At 36.8% G+C, this 22823-nt stretch overlaps 1 protein-coding gene across 2 annotated transcripts in view; it reads left to right on the top strand.

The window, feature by feature from the left end:
• tmem108 (transmembrane protein 108) overlaps nt 1-19154 on the top strand; it is a 60397-nt gene extending 41243 nt beyond the window's left edge. For both annotated transcript variants that reach the window (XM_084103262.1, XM_084103261.1), the window contains exons 2-5: nt 88-171; nt 14215-15237; nt 15473-15624; nt 18043-19154. In XM_084103262.1, the coding sequence (XP_083959388.1) occupies nt 132-171; nt 14215-15237; nt 15473-15624; nt 18043-18159 (1332 nt within the window). In that variant the 5' untranslated portion in view covers nt 88-131 and the 3' untranslated portion in view covers nt 18160-19154. The remainder of the gene's footprint in view (nt 1-87; nt 172-14214; nt 15238-15472; nt 15625-18042) is intronic.
• Nucleotides 19155-22823: the final 3669 nt, after the last annotated feature.

The raw sequence follows: 22823 nt of genomic DNA, 5'->3' as shown, positions 1-22823 counted from the left end.
ATGTTCTTTAAGTTCATTAAAAGTTCAGGAATGCACTGGCATGATAATCAGATTACGATTAATTCCCATCTATCCTTTGTCCTGCAGAGAACCATGAGCACTGTGGAGGAGGAGCCGGACCACATGATACCATGAAGAGAAGCCTGCAGGTCCTGCCCCACCAGCTGCTGAGTAAGTCTCGCGTTAATAAAGCCTTTTAATACTGATAAGCCATTTATAGTGTTTTTAAAAACTCTGTTCCTTCATGGTGGTTGATAAAGCACCCTAATGTCCCATACTGTATGTGGAATACTCATATGATACACATGTAAATCTAGAATTAATTTCAAAATATATTTATTTACATTTTGTGCAGATACAACAACTTGTATATAAAAATGAGGTAAACCACAGTTCAGTATTTTTCCCTCACTCCCAACCCCCATTTCCTCCACTCCACGATTTTGGTGAAAATCGGACGAACGGTCTAGGATAAATTCAAAAAATAGGTTTTAAAAGAAAATAAAGATGGCGGACAGGAAGTTTGGCTGACTATGGTAAAATTGGTATCTATGTTTTCGGCATAACCCAAGGAATCTAGTAAGACCAGTTTCATTAGAAGAGCCAAATGTATTCAAAAGTTATTAGCATTTTTGGAAATTTAATTATAAATTTTGACCAAAAGGTGGCGCTGTCTCAAAACTTTTTGAGTGCCTTCAGGGCATGGTACTGATGGCACATACTGAGTTTCGTAATGTTAAAGCAATGCATTCGTTAAGTGTAGCATTTTACATCACAACACTGTATTGAAGTCAATGGCAATTTCATGTTTTGTTTTATTATAGCGCCAACAAGTTGCACAATCCCACTATTTTTTTTTATGTGTCCTCAGAGTGAGCCCATACATATGTGTATTAAATTTAGTGAAAATATCTCATTTTGTTTGGGAGTTACAGACATTTATATGCATAAACACATAAAAAATGACCCACACCTGACTTTGTTTGAATTTTCTTGCCACTTACTATCAATATTTGGACATTTGGACATTAAAATTTGACCAACGACCTATGTTTCCAAACTTCTGACGGTGGTTTCGAATCGATCAGTCTAACGGTTTCGAAGATATTGGCAAATGTTTTTAAGCGCAAAATCACAACGCTACACAAACCGTTAGGCAAAACCTAGCATGTTTGGTATCGTTGGACTCGGAAAGGATTCAGGAACCTAAGGAAATGACTCCCGTGAAAATAAGTGAACCACACCCAGAGTTATAAGCATTTGAAAATGTAATTTTACCACTAGGTGGTGCTGGTTCAAAACTTCTCAGGCTCCTTCAGGGCATCGTACTGATGACCTCAGTGCTGCATTTGACACTGTCGATCATAACATACTTCTTGACAGGCTGGAAAACTGGGTGGGGCTTTCTGGGATAGTCCTAAAATGGTTCAGGTCATACTTAGATGGGAGAGGTTATTATGTGAGTATAGGAGACCATAAGTCTGAGTGGACATCCATGACATGCGGAGTCCCTCAAGGCTCAATTCTTGCGCCACTCCTGTTCAACTTGTATATGCTCCCACTGAGCCAAATAATGAGAAAGAACCAAATTGCTTACCACAGCTATGCAGACGACACACAGCTCTACTTAGCCCTATCGCCTAACGATTACAGCCCCATTGACTCCCTGTGCCAATGCATTGACGAAGTCAACAGTTGGATGTGTCAAAACTTTCTTCAGTTAAACAAAGACAAAACTGAAGTCATTGCGTTTGGAAACAAAGATGAAGTTCTCAAGGTGAATGCATACCTTCACTCTAGGGGTCAAACAACTAAACATCAAGTCAGGAATCTTGGTGTGACACTAGAGTCAGACCTTAGTTTCAGTAGTCATGTCAAAGCAATAACTAAATCAGCATACTATCATCTGAAAAATATTGCAAGAATAAGATGCTTTGTTTCCAGACAAGACTTAGAGAAACTTGTGCTTTCATCACCAGCAGTGTGGATTATTGTAATGGATTCCTCAATGGCCTTCCCAAAAAGACCATAAGACAGTTGCAGCTCATACAGAACGCTGCGGCCAGGATTCTGAGCAGAACCAGAAAATATGAACATATCACGCAGGTAATGTTAGAAGTATACCTCAGGTCTTTACACTGGCTCCCAGTTCAATTTAGGATTGATTTTAAAGTATTATTACTGGTATATAAATCATTCAATGGCCTAGGACCTCAATATATTGCAGATATGCTCACTGAATATAAACCCAACAGATCACTCAGATCATTAGGATCATATCAGCTAGAAATACCAAGGGTTCACTCTAAGCATGGCGAGTCCGCTTTTAGCTATTATGCCAGCCGCAGCTGGAACCAGCTTCCAGAGGAGATCAGATGTGCTTTTACAGTAGTCACATTCAAATCCAGACTCAAAACACATCTGTTTAGCTATGCATTTACTGATTGAGCACTGTGCCGCTGTTCGTCCGACTGTTTGTACTGTACTGTATTTTATTTTTCTAAACCGTTTTAATTATTCTTATTTCTTTTTATTATTTTAATTTCTTCTATGTAAAGCACTTTGAATTGCCATTGTGTATGAAATGTGCTATATAAATAAACTTGCCTTGCCTTGCCATATTGAGTTTCGTAACAATACATTTATGCGTTCATAAAATACAGCATTTTGGTACAAAATTCAACATGGCCGACGCCTAAAATGGTCGATATGGAAAAAATTGGATATCAGTCGACTTGGCATGACGCCTTGAATCTAACGAGACCACTTTTATGATTTTTGGACAAATCGTTCAGAAGTTATAAGCAAAAATAGCCATATATCGTATCTCCGGACCAGTAGGTGGCTTTTTGTTGGTATGGTCTGAAGAAGATCTGGTTCAATTTTCGTGAAAATCGGAGCAACTGTCTAGGAAGAGTTCGAAAAAGTATTTTTTTCAGAGAATTCAAAACATCAAACGTGCATTCAAATCAGCTTGAGCCAAGTAATCAGAGGAAACAAGGTTTTGTTTCTAGCCTTTATGGTTCAAAAGTTATTAGCATAAACATGAGTGAAACTTTGGACAGTTGGTGGCGCTAGAGAGATTGAGTTAGAGACTCCAAATTTGCTATGGTGACTGTTCAGACTGTCCTCTTTCAGTGTGCCAAATTTCATAACTTTCCCACAAGCGATACGGAAGAAGAATAAGAAGAATAAGAAGAATAAGAACGCCAACAATTTCGAGAGTTGCCTACGCAGTTTCAGTGCTTGGCCCCTAATAATATACTGTAAGTATAATATAATAGTAAATAATACAATAAATGTCTGAGAGAGAAAAAAAGTTCAGAAAAAAATCCTCTTCTGCATTTTCAAGTGACAGATTAATGGTATCAATATAATTTAACAAAGGCTAACATGTTTTATGAAGGGTTTTAGAGATCCTTTTAAAGAGAAACTGATTTGTTCCAACTTTAAACACAAGACAATTTCTTTTATCCATATGAAGCAGGGGATGCATGTTTCCACTTAAAGAGAATAAGCCTCCTGGTCAATAGTGTGGTGAAAGCAACAACCTCTTGTATGTATGAGGCCAAATTAGGCATAAAAGGAATTTCAAACTAAGCTGTAGAAGGGTTTGGAGTGACTAATATATTATAGTTTTTTTTCAAAAGTGAGTATGATTGGCTGAGTAGTGTCCACATCTATTGCAAGTGTTGCTTCTGTCTGGGTATATTTTGGCTAGTCTGGCATTGGTGTATAATTGTATATACTTCTAACATTACTTAATTTTTTAACACAGTATAAATGAGTATTTATACTTGAGTGGTCTTTATCATTTCCGTGGATCTGTCAGCAGAAAAAAATCTTGCTAATTAAACCATTTTAAAATCCCATCAGCACATCCCATCTATGTTATCTTAGTCTGTTATTTTGGCTCTTGACTCAGAACACTTGCAGAATATTAGTATTGGAGACACGCGCTTGATATCAGTCTGGCTGAGATCCAACACGAAAGTGTAAAATGTATCAGGAACATGAGGTCGTACAGAGAAGACTTTCTCTCTGTAGAACAACTTTAAAAAGAGATTTCATCATAGGAAATTCTGTTAGACTCCATGCTCACAAAACTCCAACATGAGCGTTAACAAAAGGTCTGATATCAGTCAAAAAGTTTCAATGAAACATACTTTTCAGGCTCAGGTGTGTTTTAGCCATAGAGTTTGTCTTGGGAAAATGTGTTTTCAGTGCTTGGAGAGATTCGGGTCATTTTTCTATTTGAATTCAGAGTGTTTCTGAGTCTGATCTGAGACTGTAGGGACACTGAAGACCACGGTGGTTCTGGTGCTCTGCAGGTGGCTTTGAAATCTCCATATATGTGAACTGTTTAGTAATCGTACATCTGCACAGACGCCAAATTGTACATTAACTCAGTCTGCTTGCAATCACATCATTCTCTATAGGGCACAGCTGATTGGTTCCTGCCGTATCAGTAGCCAATGAGCTCGCTGCTCAACCTTCAAATACTTGGTCAGCATTTGCTAGTTATATAACGAGTACAGTTCATGAGTCATAGTTAGTGTTGGAACTAAATAGTAGGGTACAACGGGGTTAAAGTCTCTGCAGGGTAAAAGGTGGCTTTGATTTTATTTTCCTCTAAATGGCACAAAAACTTGCCACAGCACTTTCCAAAACATCCACTTTTCAAGATGCACGTGGAAATTTGTCTGATCCTTGACGTGATCACGGGCAGCAGCGCAAAGTTGATTCTGCGCAAATTTGATCTAATATTTGATGTTTTTAGTAGCAAATGAGAATCGCTTAAATTATTGAATATTTTTTGAGTCAAAGGTCTTCTTAATGATTTTCAGTTTTGTTCAAGGTAATTAAACTAACAGTTTTTCAATAACGGAAGAATATGTAAAAGTATGTTTTTTTGGTGTAAAAGGCGCCCCTGCTGTCGAGGCTAAAGGTACAATAATTAACATGATAATACATATCTGGCTGTCTTTTCCATTTGTTGACATGACATGGTTAGATTCAGATGGTAAATATCATATATTAAGTTGGGTGTCCATCTTAGAGATAATCACCACATTTATAATGAAACCAAATCATATCATATACTAAAATATTATTTAATGTTACTACTGTAAATCTATTACATTTTATTTTTTAATTATTATGGGATCTCATTCATAAAAAGCCAGCTTCACCTCCTCATACATTTATTAGATTTTTAAACAAAATAAATCCCTTTTGTGATTTATTTTCACACAAAATCTGTTGCTCCATAAATGTTCAATACAAACATATATATTTTTTCTGCAATAATACACAATGGGAATAGTGAAAAGCAAATTTTTTCTTAAGGTGTGCCTTTAGCCCCATTGTACCCAACTGATAACAAGCGCAATCTTCTTTGTCTCACTGTCAGTTTGTTTGTGTCTTCCATGCCTATCTGTTCATCTGCACGCTCATCTGTAGGGATGGCACCATTTGTTTAAAGTAAACTAAATTTAGCAGATGGCTTTCTCATGCGGTTATGGCGGGATTGCTGTTCTCCCTGAAGATTGTGGGGCTATTCGAATAAAATGGCTTTTGCCAAATAACATCCTAAATTGGAATACAAAAGAAATGCTCCTTCAAAAGTCCCAAAGCACTGTTTCACTGGCCATTATTTCATTGTCACAACTATTTTGAGCAGGAATAGCCCAGTGACATTACTTATGTGTTAGGAATTTCCTGTTTAAAATGTTTACTTCCTGTGCAGCCAAAATAAACTGTTAGTGCCCCTTTAAATGACAGACTTGATGTATTCGGTAAACAAATTGATTATTCCGTTGCCCAAAGCACCTCGTTCGTCCGCCCTCCTGATTGGATAAACATCCGAAAGTTCAGAGGCATTGCAGAGGACCAACGCAATTTAAATCACAAAACAGGAAGCCATTATCAGAGGGTGTTATGGTTCCCTCCTTATCTATGAGCTCACATCTGCACCACCCTGCCCCTCCCTCAACACAGGAAGTGCTCAAAGCGACCCACAATCCTCTGGGGTAACTATCCCTAGCTTTAAAAGATTGCCAACTCCCAAAGAGACACCAGTGGAATTTTATTTGTTGGTTGGATTCATTGTTTTGGTTTTGTTCACATTTATAGCTTAAAATAATCCTTTGTGCGACTGTCAAAGAGAGATTTTATTTAGCATCTCACTCTGTTAGCATGTCAACAGCTAAAATTTGGAAGACTATATTTTAGATCATTGTCTTTCTGTTTAAACCCGGTATTCCAGTAAAAAAGTTGTGTGGTCTGATCACAAGTGTTCAAATGAGACATATTGCCGTTTACTGTACATCTAATATTGACTTGCATCTCTAATGTGTCTTAAGTCAAATATGGTAAAGCGTCAAGATCAGTAAATCTCTTAAAATATCAGTTAATTTGGCAAGGCACGGTTCGTTCATTGATTATTGATATACATAGTGGTATTTATGAATTCAAAATCTGGCAACAAAAACTGGCAAAATACCATTCAAAAGATTGGGGTTGGTAAGATTTATTTATTTCAATAAGTCTCTTAATATGTTCTCTTATTTTGTTCATCAAGGGTGCATTTGTTATATCAAAAATACAGTAAAAAAAATATATATATATATTACATTTTTGTGGAAACCGTGATAAAAAATGTTCACGATTCTTTGATGAATATAAAATACAAAAGAACAAATCCTTTGTTACTTTTGATCAATTAAAAAAACATTTTTTTTACCAAGCCCATTTTTTAACGGTGTATTTTAAACCTGTATTTTGTTGTACACTATATATTTAAGGTGCAGAGAAAAAAAAGTTATTACTCTTCCCAGATACAGATGTTAACACCAGGTGTAAACGTGTCTCAGAAGGTTTCTGCATCTTATTCTGTAACTTGTTAGACTTTTATCTCAAGGTTAAAGGCACAAGCTGCTTCAGAATACTAATTTCAGCTGGTTTCCCAGACCAATTAATGTGACAGAGATTTAAACGCCATTTATAAAAGAGCGAGGGGGTCATGTGAGGATATAAAGGTCCATTACCAAAAGAACAGTGTTTACATCTGTTCTTTTGGGAAGCCGCCAGACTTGCTAGTTATTGAGTGTCTCTGCAAAGCACTGTGCTAATCAATGCTTTGGCTAAACACCTAGAATAGGCCTTCTCCCTGCACCTTCATTTTACATTTTCTGCTTGACTCAGTGCCTGGTTTATCACTGTGAACCAGTGTGGTTCTCGCTACAGGGAAGCTTGTTCAATTTTCCACTGGGTGCTCATCATGTAGAGTGGACATGTCGCCGTCCGCTGCATGTGTGCACCTAGCAAAGCATTAATGCTGATGTGTGTGATTGTGTCCTATTTTCGGATGTTCCTTAGATTGGAATGGTTCTTGTGTGCAATCGTGAACTAGAAATCATTTAAAGCTTCTGCCACACATGCAGATTTTCCTTATTCTCTGTACTATAGAGCATCACACTGCTGTGTAAGGCACTGCAAAAGATGAGCAAAGAGTGTTTCAGTAGGATTGATTCCCTCCCATCCTGACACCAGATTGGTGTATATCCTGGTTTGACTGACTTTTTTTGGAATTTTATACACAAATACTCAAAAATACTATATTTAATAATGTATTTTGGTTACACTTTATTTCGATGGTCAACTTTAGACACCACTAAAGTTAAAGTAACTTTACATGCAACTACATGTCAACTAACTCTCATTAGAGTATTAGTAGACTGTTAGGGTTAGGGTTTGTAGAATAAGTTGACATGTATCAACCCGAATTGCTTCCGAACCCGAACATAAACAGCACTGACGTGTGCACAGCCTGCAGACCCAGTGTACTGTTGACTGATTTGGCCGCTGCTCCATTACTTTCATTAATTTATTTAGGACTACTTATTTATTATTACTTTATATTATTGCCTGCCTGATGGAAACAACTTATTTCTGGGTCCGGCTTTCAATTGTAACTAGTTGAGTGGAAAAATAAATGTGATAGCTCAATAAAAAAATTAATCGATAGCCAAATAAATGATGGATTCGCTAGTGTTGTCTTCAACACTATTTACCTCATCTCTGATCAATGGCTTCTGCCCAGAAAAAAAGAAAAGCCCTGCATGAAGTGTCTTTTCCTGATGGATCTCATAGCTATAGCGAGGTTACAAACATTTGTTCCTTTTCTAAATGCGTTTCTCAAAAAATGCACTTAACACGAATGCGCAAGTACATGCTGAAGTGCTGAAATGTCACTCATCTAGGGGTCTAACAATATATCGTGTCACAATATATCGCAATACAAAAATGCAACAATATTTATCGTGGATAGTGACAAATTATGTATTGTGTATAGTTCACCTAAAATAAAAATTACTGTGTGAGAAAAAGTCATATTTTTCTGAGTTTTAGTGTCAGTACTACATTAAACTACTATATAATGTTAAATATATTGTATAATAATGCATTTGGGGAATATTTGTGGGTCCTGATAATGCCAAATGTCTTATGTTACCAGTAAAAAGCGGCCTACATTATTTTAAATATATTTAGTCAGTGACAGAGTGCAAGCATATTCGTCTAAAATAATTCTGTTTTCAGCTTCAGAATCATCAATATTTATATTCTGGTGTCACCATTGTCCTGTGCATTTGGTAACCGGCACAAGTCAAAGCCTACTCATTTACACCCACAATGTAATATCAAATTTAGCATTTTAATCAACAATACATTTTTTGTTAACCTTTTATCATGTCTTGGAGTATATCGCAATAATATCGTATCGTGAGTTCAGTATCGTGATATGTTTTGAATCGTGACATGAGGGTATCGTTACACCCCTACACTCATCACTAACCTCATACATCCTATAACTTTTGTCGTAATGTTATTTGCCTGATGATTAGAGATGACAACTAATCATAAATAATGAATAATTAAATATTATTTCATTTTATTAAATGGCCGACATAGTTTAAAAGAATTCGGGTCTTCTCGGGTCCATTCGGAAAAAGCACATTTATTTTAAATTACCTGAGACCCAAGGCCACTAATAATCGAACCCGACCCGTGTCTTTCGGATCCAAGTGGACCGTTGTGTCAGTCAACACTGTTCAGCCTCAGACTGCAGACGCCATCTTGGCTCGTTGTCTCCGGAGGTGAGGTTAGTGTGTAATATTGAATGATGGATGGGAAGATAAGCTGTAAAACCATAAAATCTGTCGAGGCCATTTGAGATCTCAGTATCTGCAGCTCTAATGTGAGAAACTTGCAGACAGTTCAAGGATCACAGTGTGCAGGATGGTTCTTTCATGTGATTTATTAATGTCTATGTATGACATTAGGAATGTCACAGACTACATAAACATTCCAAAGACTTTTAATTTCAGTTCATTTCCCCCTTTCCGTGACCTTGCTCACATACGCTTGTAGCATGCCAGATGGAAATTACCATCAAGATTGTGGTTCAGGGTCACTGGAGCAATGCATACTAATACCTAACTGGCTTTTGACCCGGCACTTAGGGTTAAACCGCCGCTCATTGGCGCTTAATCATAGTATCAATATCACCAAGGTTTTTTTAATTAATTTTTTCATACAAAACAAATTTTGAAGATTGTTCACAATTATACCATGGGCTGTCAAGCTTGAAATGACAAGAAATTGCCATAAAGTACCATAAAAGAAGTCCAAATGAGATTTAAGATGCTGAAGTTCTTACAATTTTGACACATGTATAACTTGAATATGCATATATTTTCAGTAAATAATGACTTAAATTATAATCATGTGGACTTTTACGGTAGCACTCTTTCATTGTATGAGTAAAGCAACGTGAACATTTTTCAAAATTTCTTCTGGAGAAACAACATGACAGAATGATGACAACATTTTCATAAATCTTCTTTACTATTTTTTAAGAAAGTTCCAAAATATAAAAGACCTGAAACAAAAACTGTGATAAACTCCTGTGTCAGAAAAAGTCTCCAGCACCCATCCATCTGTGAACATTATATTTTAAATCAGCAGATGGCAGCGCGTGTAATTTTGTAATGAAAGTAATTTTTTAGCAGAGAAACAGAGGAAGCAATTATTGCAAGGTTAATCATTCCATGTGCAAGCTCTAGCTTGTCAAACTAATTTATCTACTGAACAACAACAAAGAACTTTTGCATGTGCCTTTTCCATTATATTCTACGTTTTATTCAGGTTCCCAGCCGTCTTGTGGAGTTCTAGTGTCTTGTCACTCTCTTTTGATTCACACCTCTCCTCTCTTTACAGCACCATTCACTCCGTTACATAATGAATGTTTTTGCTGGACTTTTCATCATTTTGGTTTTCCAATTTGCTTTCATTGCAAACACCTCTCCTGTTTCTGTGTGAAAGAGGAGGTCATACCTTTCTGTCTGCGTTAGACATGTACTCTATCAGCATAGTGCTGTTGCTCTGGCTAATTACACATCTCTGACCATGACATTGCATGTACACACACACATGCTGTATGTGACATTGATTAATACACGCACACACACCCGTTCATTCTATGAATGGGAACTTCTTTCTAGGCTAGGCTCATTTGACTTGTTAAGGCTAATTTCATTTTATGCATCCTAAATGCGCACAATTCAATATATATATATATTTTTTACATGATTTGATGTGATTTTAGATCATGAAATAATAAAAATGATGTCAAATTATTGGTAGTGATGGAAGTGTCATCAAAAGGACAATTGTAAAAATTGATAATATAAAATATTTTTAACAATACAAAAATGAAATGTGTATGATTATTTGAGTCGTTGTTCTGATTATTATAGTTTACATGTAATAATTCATATTTTAAGATGGAAAGTCAGAGACAAGGCTAAAACAATAAAATATATCTACCATTCAAAATTTGGTGTCAGAACATTTTTTAAAGAAATAAATACTGTTGTTTTGAACTTTCTACTCATCAGAGAATCCTAGAGAAATGCATCACAGTTTCCACAAAAATATTAAGCAACTAACTTTGGTAATAATAAGAAATGTTTTTTGAGAACCAAATCAGAATATTAGTGTCAGGTATATTCAGTCATTTGCTCGTTTAGTTTAATTATAATGGACTTTTAGTTTGCTTCTCATTATTTCCTGTTGTCTTTGTTCATGTTTCCCACCATTAGTTACTATGGCAATTTATCTGATCATCACACCTGTTAGTCTTTTAGTTTGTAATCACTAATCAGTGTGTATTTAAGTTCCTCATTTCTTTGCTTTGTGGACCTTATTCACTGCGATCATGACAATTAGAATGATTTCTGAAGGATCATGTGACACTGAAGACTGGAGTAATGATGCTGAAAATTAAACTTTGCTGCCACAGAGATAAATTCAATTTTAAAATGTATTAAAATAGAAACCAGTTCTTTTGAATTGTTAAATTATTTCACAATATTACTGCATTTTTTTTCATTAAATAAAGGCAACCTTAGTGAGCATAAGATACTTCTTTCAAAAACATTTTTTTTAAAAAAAAAAAACATTACAACCCTAAAATCTGGTATAGTTTTAATAAAAATCAAGCACTGGGGCATTAGAAGTGCCTGTAGTTGATTTAACACCCACATGCCTCTTATGGTCCAGTGCTCATCTTGCAAAGTATCCAGTGTGTGTTTTCGCCCAGTGCTGTTATTGTATTATGTGCTGTCCTCCTCTGCCTCCCCCTCACTATTACACTATGAGTCAGAGAAGTGTAAGAGTGTGTGTGAGCATAAATGTCACTAGAGAGTGAGTCATTCATTGATGGATGGGAGATAACCTTGGTAATGCCAGTGTTTTTAAAAGAAAAAAATAATGATATTTATCTTGCCTTCTTTATAACTTCCATTCATTCACATGTGCAACCACACACATACAGTATGCCACTCGTGGATTAACGTGATTTGTTAAATTGGACATGTTCCTGGATCATCCTTTGTTGTTTCTGGAACAACATCTCAATTAAACAATCATACTCCTAATCTGAGACTCAGACAGACCACCCACAGTCTGTTCACTGATGGTCCTACACGCAAATAATGCAAAAACAGCCTGAAATAATCTAAATGACTATTGATAAAGTGACAATCTCACCTTATCACCTTAGTAGTACCAAATCTTTTAAATATACTCATTACATTTGAATGGACAAACATTCTACACAATTCCATAATTTTTAGTACATCCTAGTATATATGCTAGTATGCATTTTCCATGTGGCAGTTAGAAACAGTAAAGGTAGTAAAGGTACTTATGCACTATTCTATGCCATTTTGTAGTATAAAGTGTGAGTAGTGTGTTCACAATAAAAGTTCCAAAAAGAAAAATACTTCAAATAGCTGGATGATGTACTTATTTAACCAAAAAATCTGGTGTGGAAAAGTGTGGAATGTTGGACACTTCATGCATAGTATGCTATTATATATTATCCTGTACTGTATATGCATACTATTCCATATGGCAGAAATAGTACGATTAAATCAAGACAAGTCAAGTCAACTTCATTTATATAGCGCTTTTTACAATACAGATTGTTTCAAAGCAGTTTTATAGCGATAACAGAACATTAATGCAACAAAGATTGTTTTAGCTGTACAGCAGATTAGCATGCTAGTACAGACTAGATTAGCATGCTAGAATGCTTGTATTTTGTCTTTAATGATCTCGGAGTTTGTTGGCTTCTGATTTTCTCATTTGCTAATCTTTGATATAAAACATCATTCATATCAACAGAACACAATCCAGAGGGAACAGACAAGCCATCAAAATACCAAGATAAAAACTCAGTCCAAACTGAGTAATCACTGATTTTTTTTTTTTTTTGATGCTAACAGACTTGAAAACCATTTCCAAACTTTAAAAAAATAATAATTAGAAATGATAAAACATGACTTGGACAGCGGTGTGTTTACATGGGACCAGGGAGCTCATGATCAGATGATTTCAGTAGCTGTGTGAACCTTCAGATCCACGGCTTGTTAAACGCTCTGGGATGTGTGCAGAGCGGAGCGAGCTTGAGAGCTTGTGCCTGATCTAAACGCGCCACTTTGTTGTGAAATAAGCAGTGATTCATGTTTTATTTACAGGGTGATGTTTTATTAATGCTGCGTTGGATTGGAATGGGTGAATGGGAGATGTAATACCTTTTGATTCCAAAAAAAAACAAAAAAAAGTACATGGCAAATACCTTCAATTCTAATGTACTGTGGTAGTGAACTTTGAAATCAGCATGGTCATGTTGTCATCATAGCCATGTAGTTTTCTAGCATGGGCATGCTTGTGTTTGATATGGTAATTATGAGTTAGCATTAGCACTTGAAAGAGAAACTGTCTGTTTATCTCTCTTCTTCACTGCTTGTTCAGCAAGGGCAGCTTGTGATTGGTAGGAAACTCCTGATTCACTAAACATTTACACAATCAACTTGCTGTCTTGTTGTTGATCAATGCAACAGGGTAATTGTAGAAAAGAAGTTTCCAATGAAGTCTGTTATTCATGATAGTCTCTAGTGAAGGGTTTGGGACTGTGTTTGTTTTTGTGTTGCATTCAGCCAGTCAGTAGTGTCATGATGTAATTTTCCTTTACATCATGCTTTGGTCGGGTCATTAAGCTTTGTTCTGATTATTGAATAAAAACAGAGTCTTAAAAGGGTTCTTTGTGTATAGCATGAAACACATATCTTATAAAGAATGTCACATTTTAAACACCTACAGGTCAACAATGACGTCAACAATAATGATTGCTCAGTAGCTGGTGTTGAACTGACTCAGACTCAGATGTCTTCTTGATATTGTTTGTGATGTTGTTCTCTCATCTCTCACTGCCTTCCATCTTCTATGAGCTGAATCTTGGTTTCTATAGCAACTAAAATAGCATGCAGATGAAACAGTGTCCTTACTCTGATCATCAGGTGTCATCTATATGTTTTTAAGTATGGAGTGGTGACATAAAACACCATTTTGAACCATAAAGCAGGATCCCGCCCATTTGTGGTGATGTCATCAAGACACTTAGTAACCATACCAGCATTCAGACTGTTCAAAACTGTTCCTTGGCTCATCTCTGAATGGGCTTGTAAGAACCTCATTGTGGACTAATAATGCTTGAACTAAATGTTTCCTTGGTGCAGTGAGATTTGGTATTTGCATAAAAGATTTTTGTCTAAATTCCTCTTACTGTCTGTTTTCCTTTCTCAGGTGTCCTACTGATTCTGTTTGTGCCAGTTGGGCTGGTGTTCTCTGCAGAAGAGCTTCACCCCAGCCAAACCCTTCGGGACCTTGTCTCCATGTCAACGAGGCCAAGAACCCTCTCCACCCTCTCACCGGGGCCCTTGAGCTGGCAGGAGGGTTCCAGCACTGGGGATCTGCACAACCAGGCACTGGCCTCTCTAGAAGCCATCCGTAGACCCACTACTGTCGACCCATTCCAGACACCGAAGACCACTGTACCTTCTGCCATAGTTCAGACATCAATAGTAGGGGTCCATCCAGTTGATCCCAGGGATCAGGAACCACCTCATATCCCTATTTCAAAAGCAGAAGCGCCCCAAATTACTTCTGGAAGTATGTTCAATAGAACCCCCAGAACCCAAGAGAAGAACTTTAGCACTAATACCGATAAGCCGAGTACAATCAGTAGAAAGCCAGTGAACTGGTTTGAGCCCTCAGGTTTGGCCCATAGGAATCAGAGAAGTGCTATTGCATTGGACAGTGGAAACCAAACCACAAATTCTGGCTCGGGTCATTCTTTTTTCTCAGGGACTCAAAGTGATGTGACCTCTAGTGCCAAGGGCCTTTTGGAGACCCCAGCCACTGGAGAGAAGGGAGTAGAGGACCCCATTGATCTAGCCTCACCTTCCAACCACATTACCACATCCAATCCCACTTCTTTAGTTGAGAGTAGAAGCTCTATGGAAGTCCAAGGTGGTAGGGATGGAACCACCAACATGACCATGGATTCTCTTGCCTCCCTGACTAATATCAACAGCACTGGAGCCTCATGGCCTGCAGCGAATGATCCGGACACATCAGAGGCACCCTCCACTGCTAGCGGGAGCTTCATGAACAGGCAGGTCCCAGCCACCACACAAGGCCTATGGGGGTCTGGAAACCAGTCGGGCCCTGCGTTGGGTCCTTCTCACGAACAGTCCACCATCTGCCTGGAAAAAATGGACATTGTGTGGTTGGTTCTTGCCATTAGCGTGCTTGTCTCCTCATGCTGTGAGTAACCAATATCACACTTCCTCCAGCTTTGAAAACTTGTGCTTTCTGTCATCATTTTTTGACAGGAACTTTTCCAAAGAAACAGGATAACATAATATTCCCTTTGTGGCTTGGTATATTTTGCTTACAACTTTTCTGAAACTCATCATACAAAATTCAGAAGTGGTCTTAAAGTTAAAATAGAGTTAGATATTGAATTTTAATCTTTTAATTCATGTCTTCTTCTCTTCAGCCGTGCTACTTACCGTATGCTGTATGAGGAAAAAGAAGAAGTCATCTACTCAGGAGAACAACTTGAGCTACTGGAATGACGCCATCACCATGGATTACTTCACCCGCCATGCTGTGGAGCTCCCACGCGAGATACAATCACTAGAGACTGAGGTACTGACTGCCACTGCTTTTTGTGTTTAAAGGGTTAGTTCACCCAAAAATGAAAATTCTGTCAGTAATTACTCACCCTCATGTTGTTCCAACCCCGTAAGACCTTCGTTCATCTTCAGAACACAAATTAAGATATTTTTGATTAAATCTGAGAGCTGTCTCACTCCTCCATAGGCTTCTAAAGACGTTATAACTTGCTGGCCCAGAAAATGTATTAAAGACATCGTTAATATAGTCCAAGTGACTACAGTGGCTCAATCTTAAGTTTATAAAGTGACGAGAATACTTTTTGTGCGCAAAAAAACACACAAATAACGACTTTATTCCACTATTCATTTCCTTCTCTCTGGGCCTCGAGTTTTTTCACGTAGTGTTTTAGCGCAGCGCGTCTGTGTTGCACGTCACCACGTAGGCTCACTATTGGCCGATGCTAGTCATGTGTGTGATGCGTGTGACGTACAACACAGACGCGCTGCGCTAAAATACTATGTGAAAAAACTATGTGATTTAATCAAAAATATCTTAATTTGTGTTCCGAAGATGAACGAAAGTCTTACAGGGTTGGAACAACATGAGGGTGAGTAATTACTGACAGAATTTTCATTTTTGGGTGAACTAACCCTTTAAAGCTGTGATGTAACGGAAGTAGCAAGAGATCCTTTCTTCCGTATTGTGATGTACAAGTGAAGAAAATAACTTAACTGGCACACGCAACCATAGAGAAGTCGTTGTTTCGCTGGAAGATCAAGTTATGCTATTTTAAGTAAAATTACAAGGGTCAAATATTTTCGTTTTCGTTGTGAATCGTTCACAATAAGACCAATAATATGCAATCGGAATATAGAAGTAAATTTCCATTTCGTGCTGACTTCAAAGATGCAATTATGACGTGGAAGCATATCCAAAATCTTAACTGCTCTTCTGCTACACACTCAAAAGTATGTACTTTTTTCACAGATTACATACTTTAGTGCATAGTATATAAGCAGGTGAATTGGAACGCAGCACAACTAAGTTCCTTGGGCTCTAAGCCCTAGAATGTTTCTTACATGTCTAGTGGTTAATACATGTGCTCAATCGGGTGAAACAATGATTCAATGGCCCATTCATAAAGAGAACCATTTACTTAATTCCTGAATGAATCAGCCGTTTGAACGAATCGAATGAATGAATGACTCAATTACTTGCTTATTTAGACAGTTAACACCTTGGTTGTTAACCAAACTGCTTTGGTCTGTAAAAAAAAATAAAATAAAAAAAAATAATAAAAATATATATATATATATATATATATATACACATTGTATATATATATATATATATATAAATAATTTTATATATATACATATATATATATATATATATATATATATATATGAGACATTTTATGTTGAATCGAATAAAATATTTCATTTTCTATAGCTACTTTTTGTGATGTCTATTTGATGCTTTTCTCATTTAGCACAATACATACTTTATCATTTTTTGCTGGCGTATCATTATGAAATGAACAGTAATCATTGCAATCAAGACAATGTGTCCTTGAAAAACTCACTTAATGGTAACTGAGAGTGTTTTAACATGATTTCCCATTCATGTTACATATCACCACCTGGTGTCCAGTGACCAGATTTCTAATTTAAAAAAACTCACTAGTTTAAAGTTGTTGTTTTTTCCCTGAACATTTTGTCAGATTGTTACCATATAATCCCTTCATTGACATTTTCCATTTCAACCTCTCCATGCTTCTTGTTTTCCACCTTTTCATTCCTGCTTGCTGGCATTTTCTGACAGGAATGTGATGATGATGGTGAAAATGATGATGATGATGATGAATCATGTTTTGGATGCCGGTGACCCAGGTGTTCATATCTTCCTTTACCTCTCTTAGAGAACCAACAGAGACATCCACTCCCTTCCTTTATTCCTTTGTCCTCAGTATTGCACTATATCAGTGTTTTTTAGTTGACTATTGTATCTTATGCTATTCACAATTTTTCATAAACCCTCAGTTTAGATAGATAGATAGATTTGAGAATAGTTGGATGGATGTATTCATTTTGATGTCTGAATAAGAATTCCCAATATGTGTGACCAAATACGAATGATTGACGAAATACATCGTCTTAGAATCTAGAGCCTCGTAATAAGTTGTCTTTTACCACAGGTGCAATTTAACCTGCTTCTTCCTTCATTTCCTCCCATTATTTCACACACGCCGTCTCCATGGCAATAGAGCTCAATCATTACACCATAGAAATGCACATTTGTGCCTATAAGAAGTAAAGAACATAGATCCTAAGAAGAATACCTGTTCCTTTCACCTTAACTGCATTTAGCTTTGTAGCAGCTGCTCTTAAGTGATTAGCTTTTTACTTAGCCTGAAAGCAAGTGCTAATGTTGTTCTTTGTGTTTCAGGATCAGGAGACGTGTCTGCCCCCTAATGGTGACTACAGCGACAGCGGCGTGGTTCTGGTTAACCCCTTTTGCCAAGAGACTCTCTTTATCAACAGAGACAAGGCCTCTGATATCTAAACACACTATATTAAAAGGAGACAGAATCCCTGAGGATTTTCCAGTCTCTTTTCTTTGCTTGCATTTTTTAAGAGTATATATAAATAACTATATACATATATGTGGTGAACCTTAAAAGACTGTGGTTTATATATGAAACTGGTTTCAAGGAGCTGAAAGAATATTACAAAAAAGAACAAATGTTATTTACTATGAGGGGGAGCCCTTGCATATTTTTCTGATGTGGATTTTCTACCAATGCTTCATTGTGATAAGGGTTTTTATGTCTTTTTTGAACAAAAACAGTAAGTGTTGTTGCTCATATGTTCCAGTGGCTTTGGTTGTGCAGAATGCTGAGAAACATGGCGCGTGGTGTAAGGATGCTTGTGTGACGTTACCCAAAATACTTAATATGATTACTTAAAAAAAGCCTGCCGCACTTGAATTCCGTATGTAAGGGGATGCAGGGGTAAAGGGCATTGATTCTGGAACGGTTCTGGGATGGGTCCAGTGGGTAGGCTACTGCAGCAACCCTCGCTTCCCTCATGGAGGAACTAGAGGTGATTGCCTGTTTGCATTTGATGGATGCCGAATCATGACTTTCTGAGATGTTTGTCCCCAGTTGAGTCACCAGCCAAAAGACAAAACGACAATTGTCCCATTCCTTAGATGTCTGAGATGTTTTCATGAGTGTATATGTCTTGTTGCATGCATCTGAGGTGTATGTGTGTCTTTAGACTGTATGAAACAGGATTTTGTTTCTATCAAGATTTCGTTACACCCTAACACCCTAAAATTCACGTTGACAGTTGCACAAGCAAGTAGAAAAAATTATTAAATGCCAATGAAATGTCTCATACAAAGGCCTTTGTATGGTAATATTACTGGGCACCACATTTCACATCATATCTGTTCATATTGTATGTGTTTGTGTTCAACTTAGCAGGGCTAAGCATTATACTGTATAACTGTAGTGGAAATGCATTTTTTTTAATAAACCCATTTGTTTATTTGCTATGTCATGCTCTGATGAAAATGGCACTACTATTGCTTCACAGGTTGGCGCTCTATATATATATGTATAAACATATATATATATAGTATATATATATATATATATATATATATATATATATATATTGTTAGAAGACACATTTTTCTTAGTGAAGGGTGAATGAGTGTGTTTGTTCTGTCTGTCTATTTCTGTCCCTTGTGTGAACATTGACGAGAATAAATGAGACCAAAATGAATTCCTTATATTTCTCTTTGATTCTCAGTGCTTACTGCTCTATTGTACAGTTTTTTTTTTTTTTTAGATGAATGTCAATGATGTCACTGGATGTAATAGAGTGTAATTGTTAGATATAAAGACATGCAGAGAAACTATTTTATTTTGTACTTTCTTTGAACATGTGCCACTGAGGTTGGTAACATGTTTTAAGACCATATCATCATCTTTTCTCAATACATATCTATTTTTTTTGCTGTGTGCTTAGCAGATTTATATATATATATATATATATATATATATAGTTTAAATGTTTTTTTTGTGTTTTTTTTTTTTTCTTTGTTTCCGTCCTTTTTGTGTGCTGGCATGAGTTTTAAATATGTAAGCAGAGGTAGCGATAATTTCTCAGCTGACAAGAAAAAACTGCTCTCACATATTATGAATCATGTCTAATCTTTTGTAGCACATAAACTGTACTTTTTACTGCTGAGCGATACAAATAAAAAGGCTTTTAAAGCTTCTTCAGTTTGTAGCTGATTTTTATCTATCTTTGGGTTTTGTATCTGTTAAAAGTGTCAATATTTAAAGCAAAATCTGTTAAAAAAGCAAAGTGGAGCACAATGCCAATGTTTTCCCCCTGATTTAAATAGGTTACATGGTTTCTGGAATTTTCCCTGTTCACACTATATGCTGAATGGAGCTTTTCTATTCACAAGCTGTTCAGTGTGTCACAACTGGGACGTTCACTGGATCACCTATTCATTCACGGTCTCTCAAAAGGCGACAGATGTTTGTAGCCCTTTTATAAACCCTCTCGATCACATGCTAGAATGCAGTTAGGTGTTATAGTCTTTGTTTTGCAAATTCTGGATTGAGTTATTTGAGAAATTTACCTAATATAAAAAAATACAAATATATTATAGGCCTATATGCAGGTTTATGCTGTCTGTGTGTTCCACCTGAAAAGAAAAGAAAAGAAAAAAAAAGAATCCAGTTCAAGAGGGATGCTTAAAGGCACATATGTAAGACTTTTGCATTAAAATATCCTAAAGTTTCCGCTTTTACTGCCATAGAAACCAAGGCTGCATCAGAAAAGCTGCCTTTGATATCCCACAATCCTATGCGTTCCATTTGGTGACAGTTGAGCAAGAAAAAGCAAGATGGCGTCTGAAAGGTTGCTGGTCAGTTTGTGACTTCTGATATTTACTGTACTACTACTGTAGTTATTACACTTGCAACAACATCTCTTTTCTTCTATGATGACGTGTTTGGCGGGATCAACCTGACACTCACATAAGATCACAGCAGTAGCAAACCACAACAATCCAATGATCCAATCATTCCTGATGGACAAAATCAAAGTTTCTTCTTCTGATAAATGGCCCAAAGCTAGGCAATAACACTTAAAGGCATCGAGGGGCCTTTAATATTCATTTCAGTTTTTTTAAAGAACAGATTCTTACAAATTATTTTAAATACTTATTTAAAATTTATTTAAAATAAAATATTATTGCTTTGTATTAATAACCAACTGAATTCTTTATATTATTTTTTATAGATTAATAATATTTTTAATTGATCATTTCACATTTCTATATTCACAGTGTCATCTTTAAAAAAAATTAAAAAAAAATATTTATCTGCAGTTGTATGGTTGCCATTCAGGATATGGCCCTCCAGTGGTTTACCTCCTATATGAAGGAAAGGATGTTTTCTGTTAATCTAATCTAATCTAATGAAATCTTTCATCTACATCACTTCCATTATTATGGGGTCCCTCAAGGGTAAATTTTAGGACCATTACTATTTTCAATGTTTATGCTTCTGACAATGTATTACTTGATCTTCCAGATATATGGCTTGTATTATCATTGCTTTGCTGATGACACAATTTTATTTTCCAGTATGCTAGGGAAAAAAAAAAATTTGATTTAGAATCCCCTAAATTACTTCGCTGACATCAGGAACTTAATGTTTACTTCCTATAGTTAAATGGGAGCAAAACTGAACTTCTGATTTTTGTTTCTCCCAAGTCCTCTTTATGTAACATGTAAGCAGTGAGGGACAGGTGTTGGTGACTGATATCATGGGAACTAATAAGGGTAACTATGGTGACAAACAAGGTACAAGGCAAAACAGGAACCAAACACAGGAAGTGAACACAGAAACAATGGGGAACTAAGAATTCAATTTAACATAAAAGTCCTACAAAACACAAGACATCGTGACATAGCCCCCCCTCAAAGGAACGGCTTTCAGGGGTGCAGCGGAGGTGGAAAGGGCCAGGTCAGTGGAGTCGAAGAGGGCCTGGAGCAAGCGACCAGTGCGGAGCCATGATACTTCAGGGGGCCAGGGCGGGGGCATGACGGGACGAGACTCTGGAAGGGCGGGGCCATGACGGGACGAGACTCTGGAAGGGCGGCCATGACGGGACGAGACTCTGGAAGGGTGGCCATGACGGGTCTTGTAGAACTTTTGCTGCCCTAAACGGAAATTCACTTATTGTCTTTATAAAACAAGTACACTCGAATTAGTGCCAAATATTAGTCGTCACAAATCTGACGCAAAACTTGCGGTAACAAAACTTGCGGTTTAACCTACTTGGGAAAACAATTTCAGAGTCAGTCGGAATAAAATCAAATGTAACAATTTATTATGTCAGGTAAATGTATCATGCTAATTTCATAATCAGTTCAAAGATAATACAAAACATCAAATGCTCTGGAATAAAGAGAGAAGATGCGAACCTGACATTATAAAATACATGATGCGGAGTGTCTGCATACACTCCACATCACAGGTTAATTTGAGTTACAAATCGCCACAAGCCTTCTTCAGCATCTCCCTAAATACTCAGACCAAGGCAGAAACCTCTTTTCAAATGTAAACATGAGTTCATTAAATTTTGATGGGAATGGAAATGGGAATTTTCATTAATCACTGTCTTATAGGTGATTCATTAATCACTGTCACAGACTTACTAAGGACAAGGGTTGATTTACATGGGGGCACACCCACAGCAGTTAACAAGATATATCTAAACTCTCCACACCTTATTACCTTTTTGGTTTACTTCTGTGGGAATGAGACCTTTGTACCAGTCGCACTGAGACATTTCAAATGATCCCAAACATGTATAATACTGGATGATAATTGTTCATTTTAAACCATATCGATTTTTGGGTGAATTCAGGTAGAGATGGGTGAAGGGAATGATGCGTTCAATGAGAGTTCAAATGTTAATTTCCTTTGTTTTCCAGATCTTCCAGTTTCTCCAGTCTTACAGTTTTCCCTCCTTGACGCCGTGGGTCAAATTCAGATGAGTCACTGTTAGACGTTTGCTGTAGTCTTTGAGATGTAGCTCAAAAATTGTCTTTGCAATGTTAGCATCTGTAGAAGCTTTCAGAGGGCTGTGTTCACCTGCAGAACACCCAGTCTCACCAGATGTATGTAGCTT

Source organism: Abramis brama (assembly GCF_963993115.1).
Source record: "Abramis brama genome assembly, chromosome: 24".
NCBI lineage: Eukaryota > Metazoa > Chordata > Actinopteri > Cypriniformes > Leuciscidae > Abramis > Abramis brama.
The sequence above is the reverse complement of the archived record's forward strand: the minus strand, read 5'-3'. Positions and strand labels throughout refer to the sequence as shown.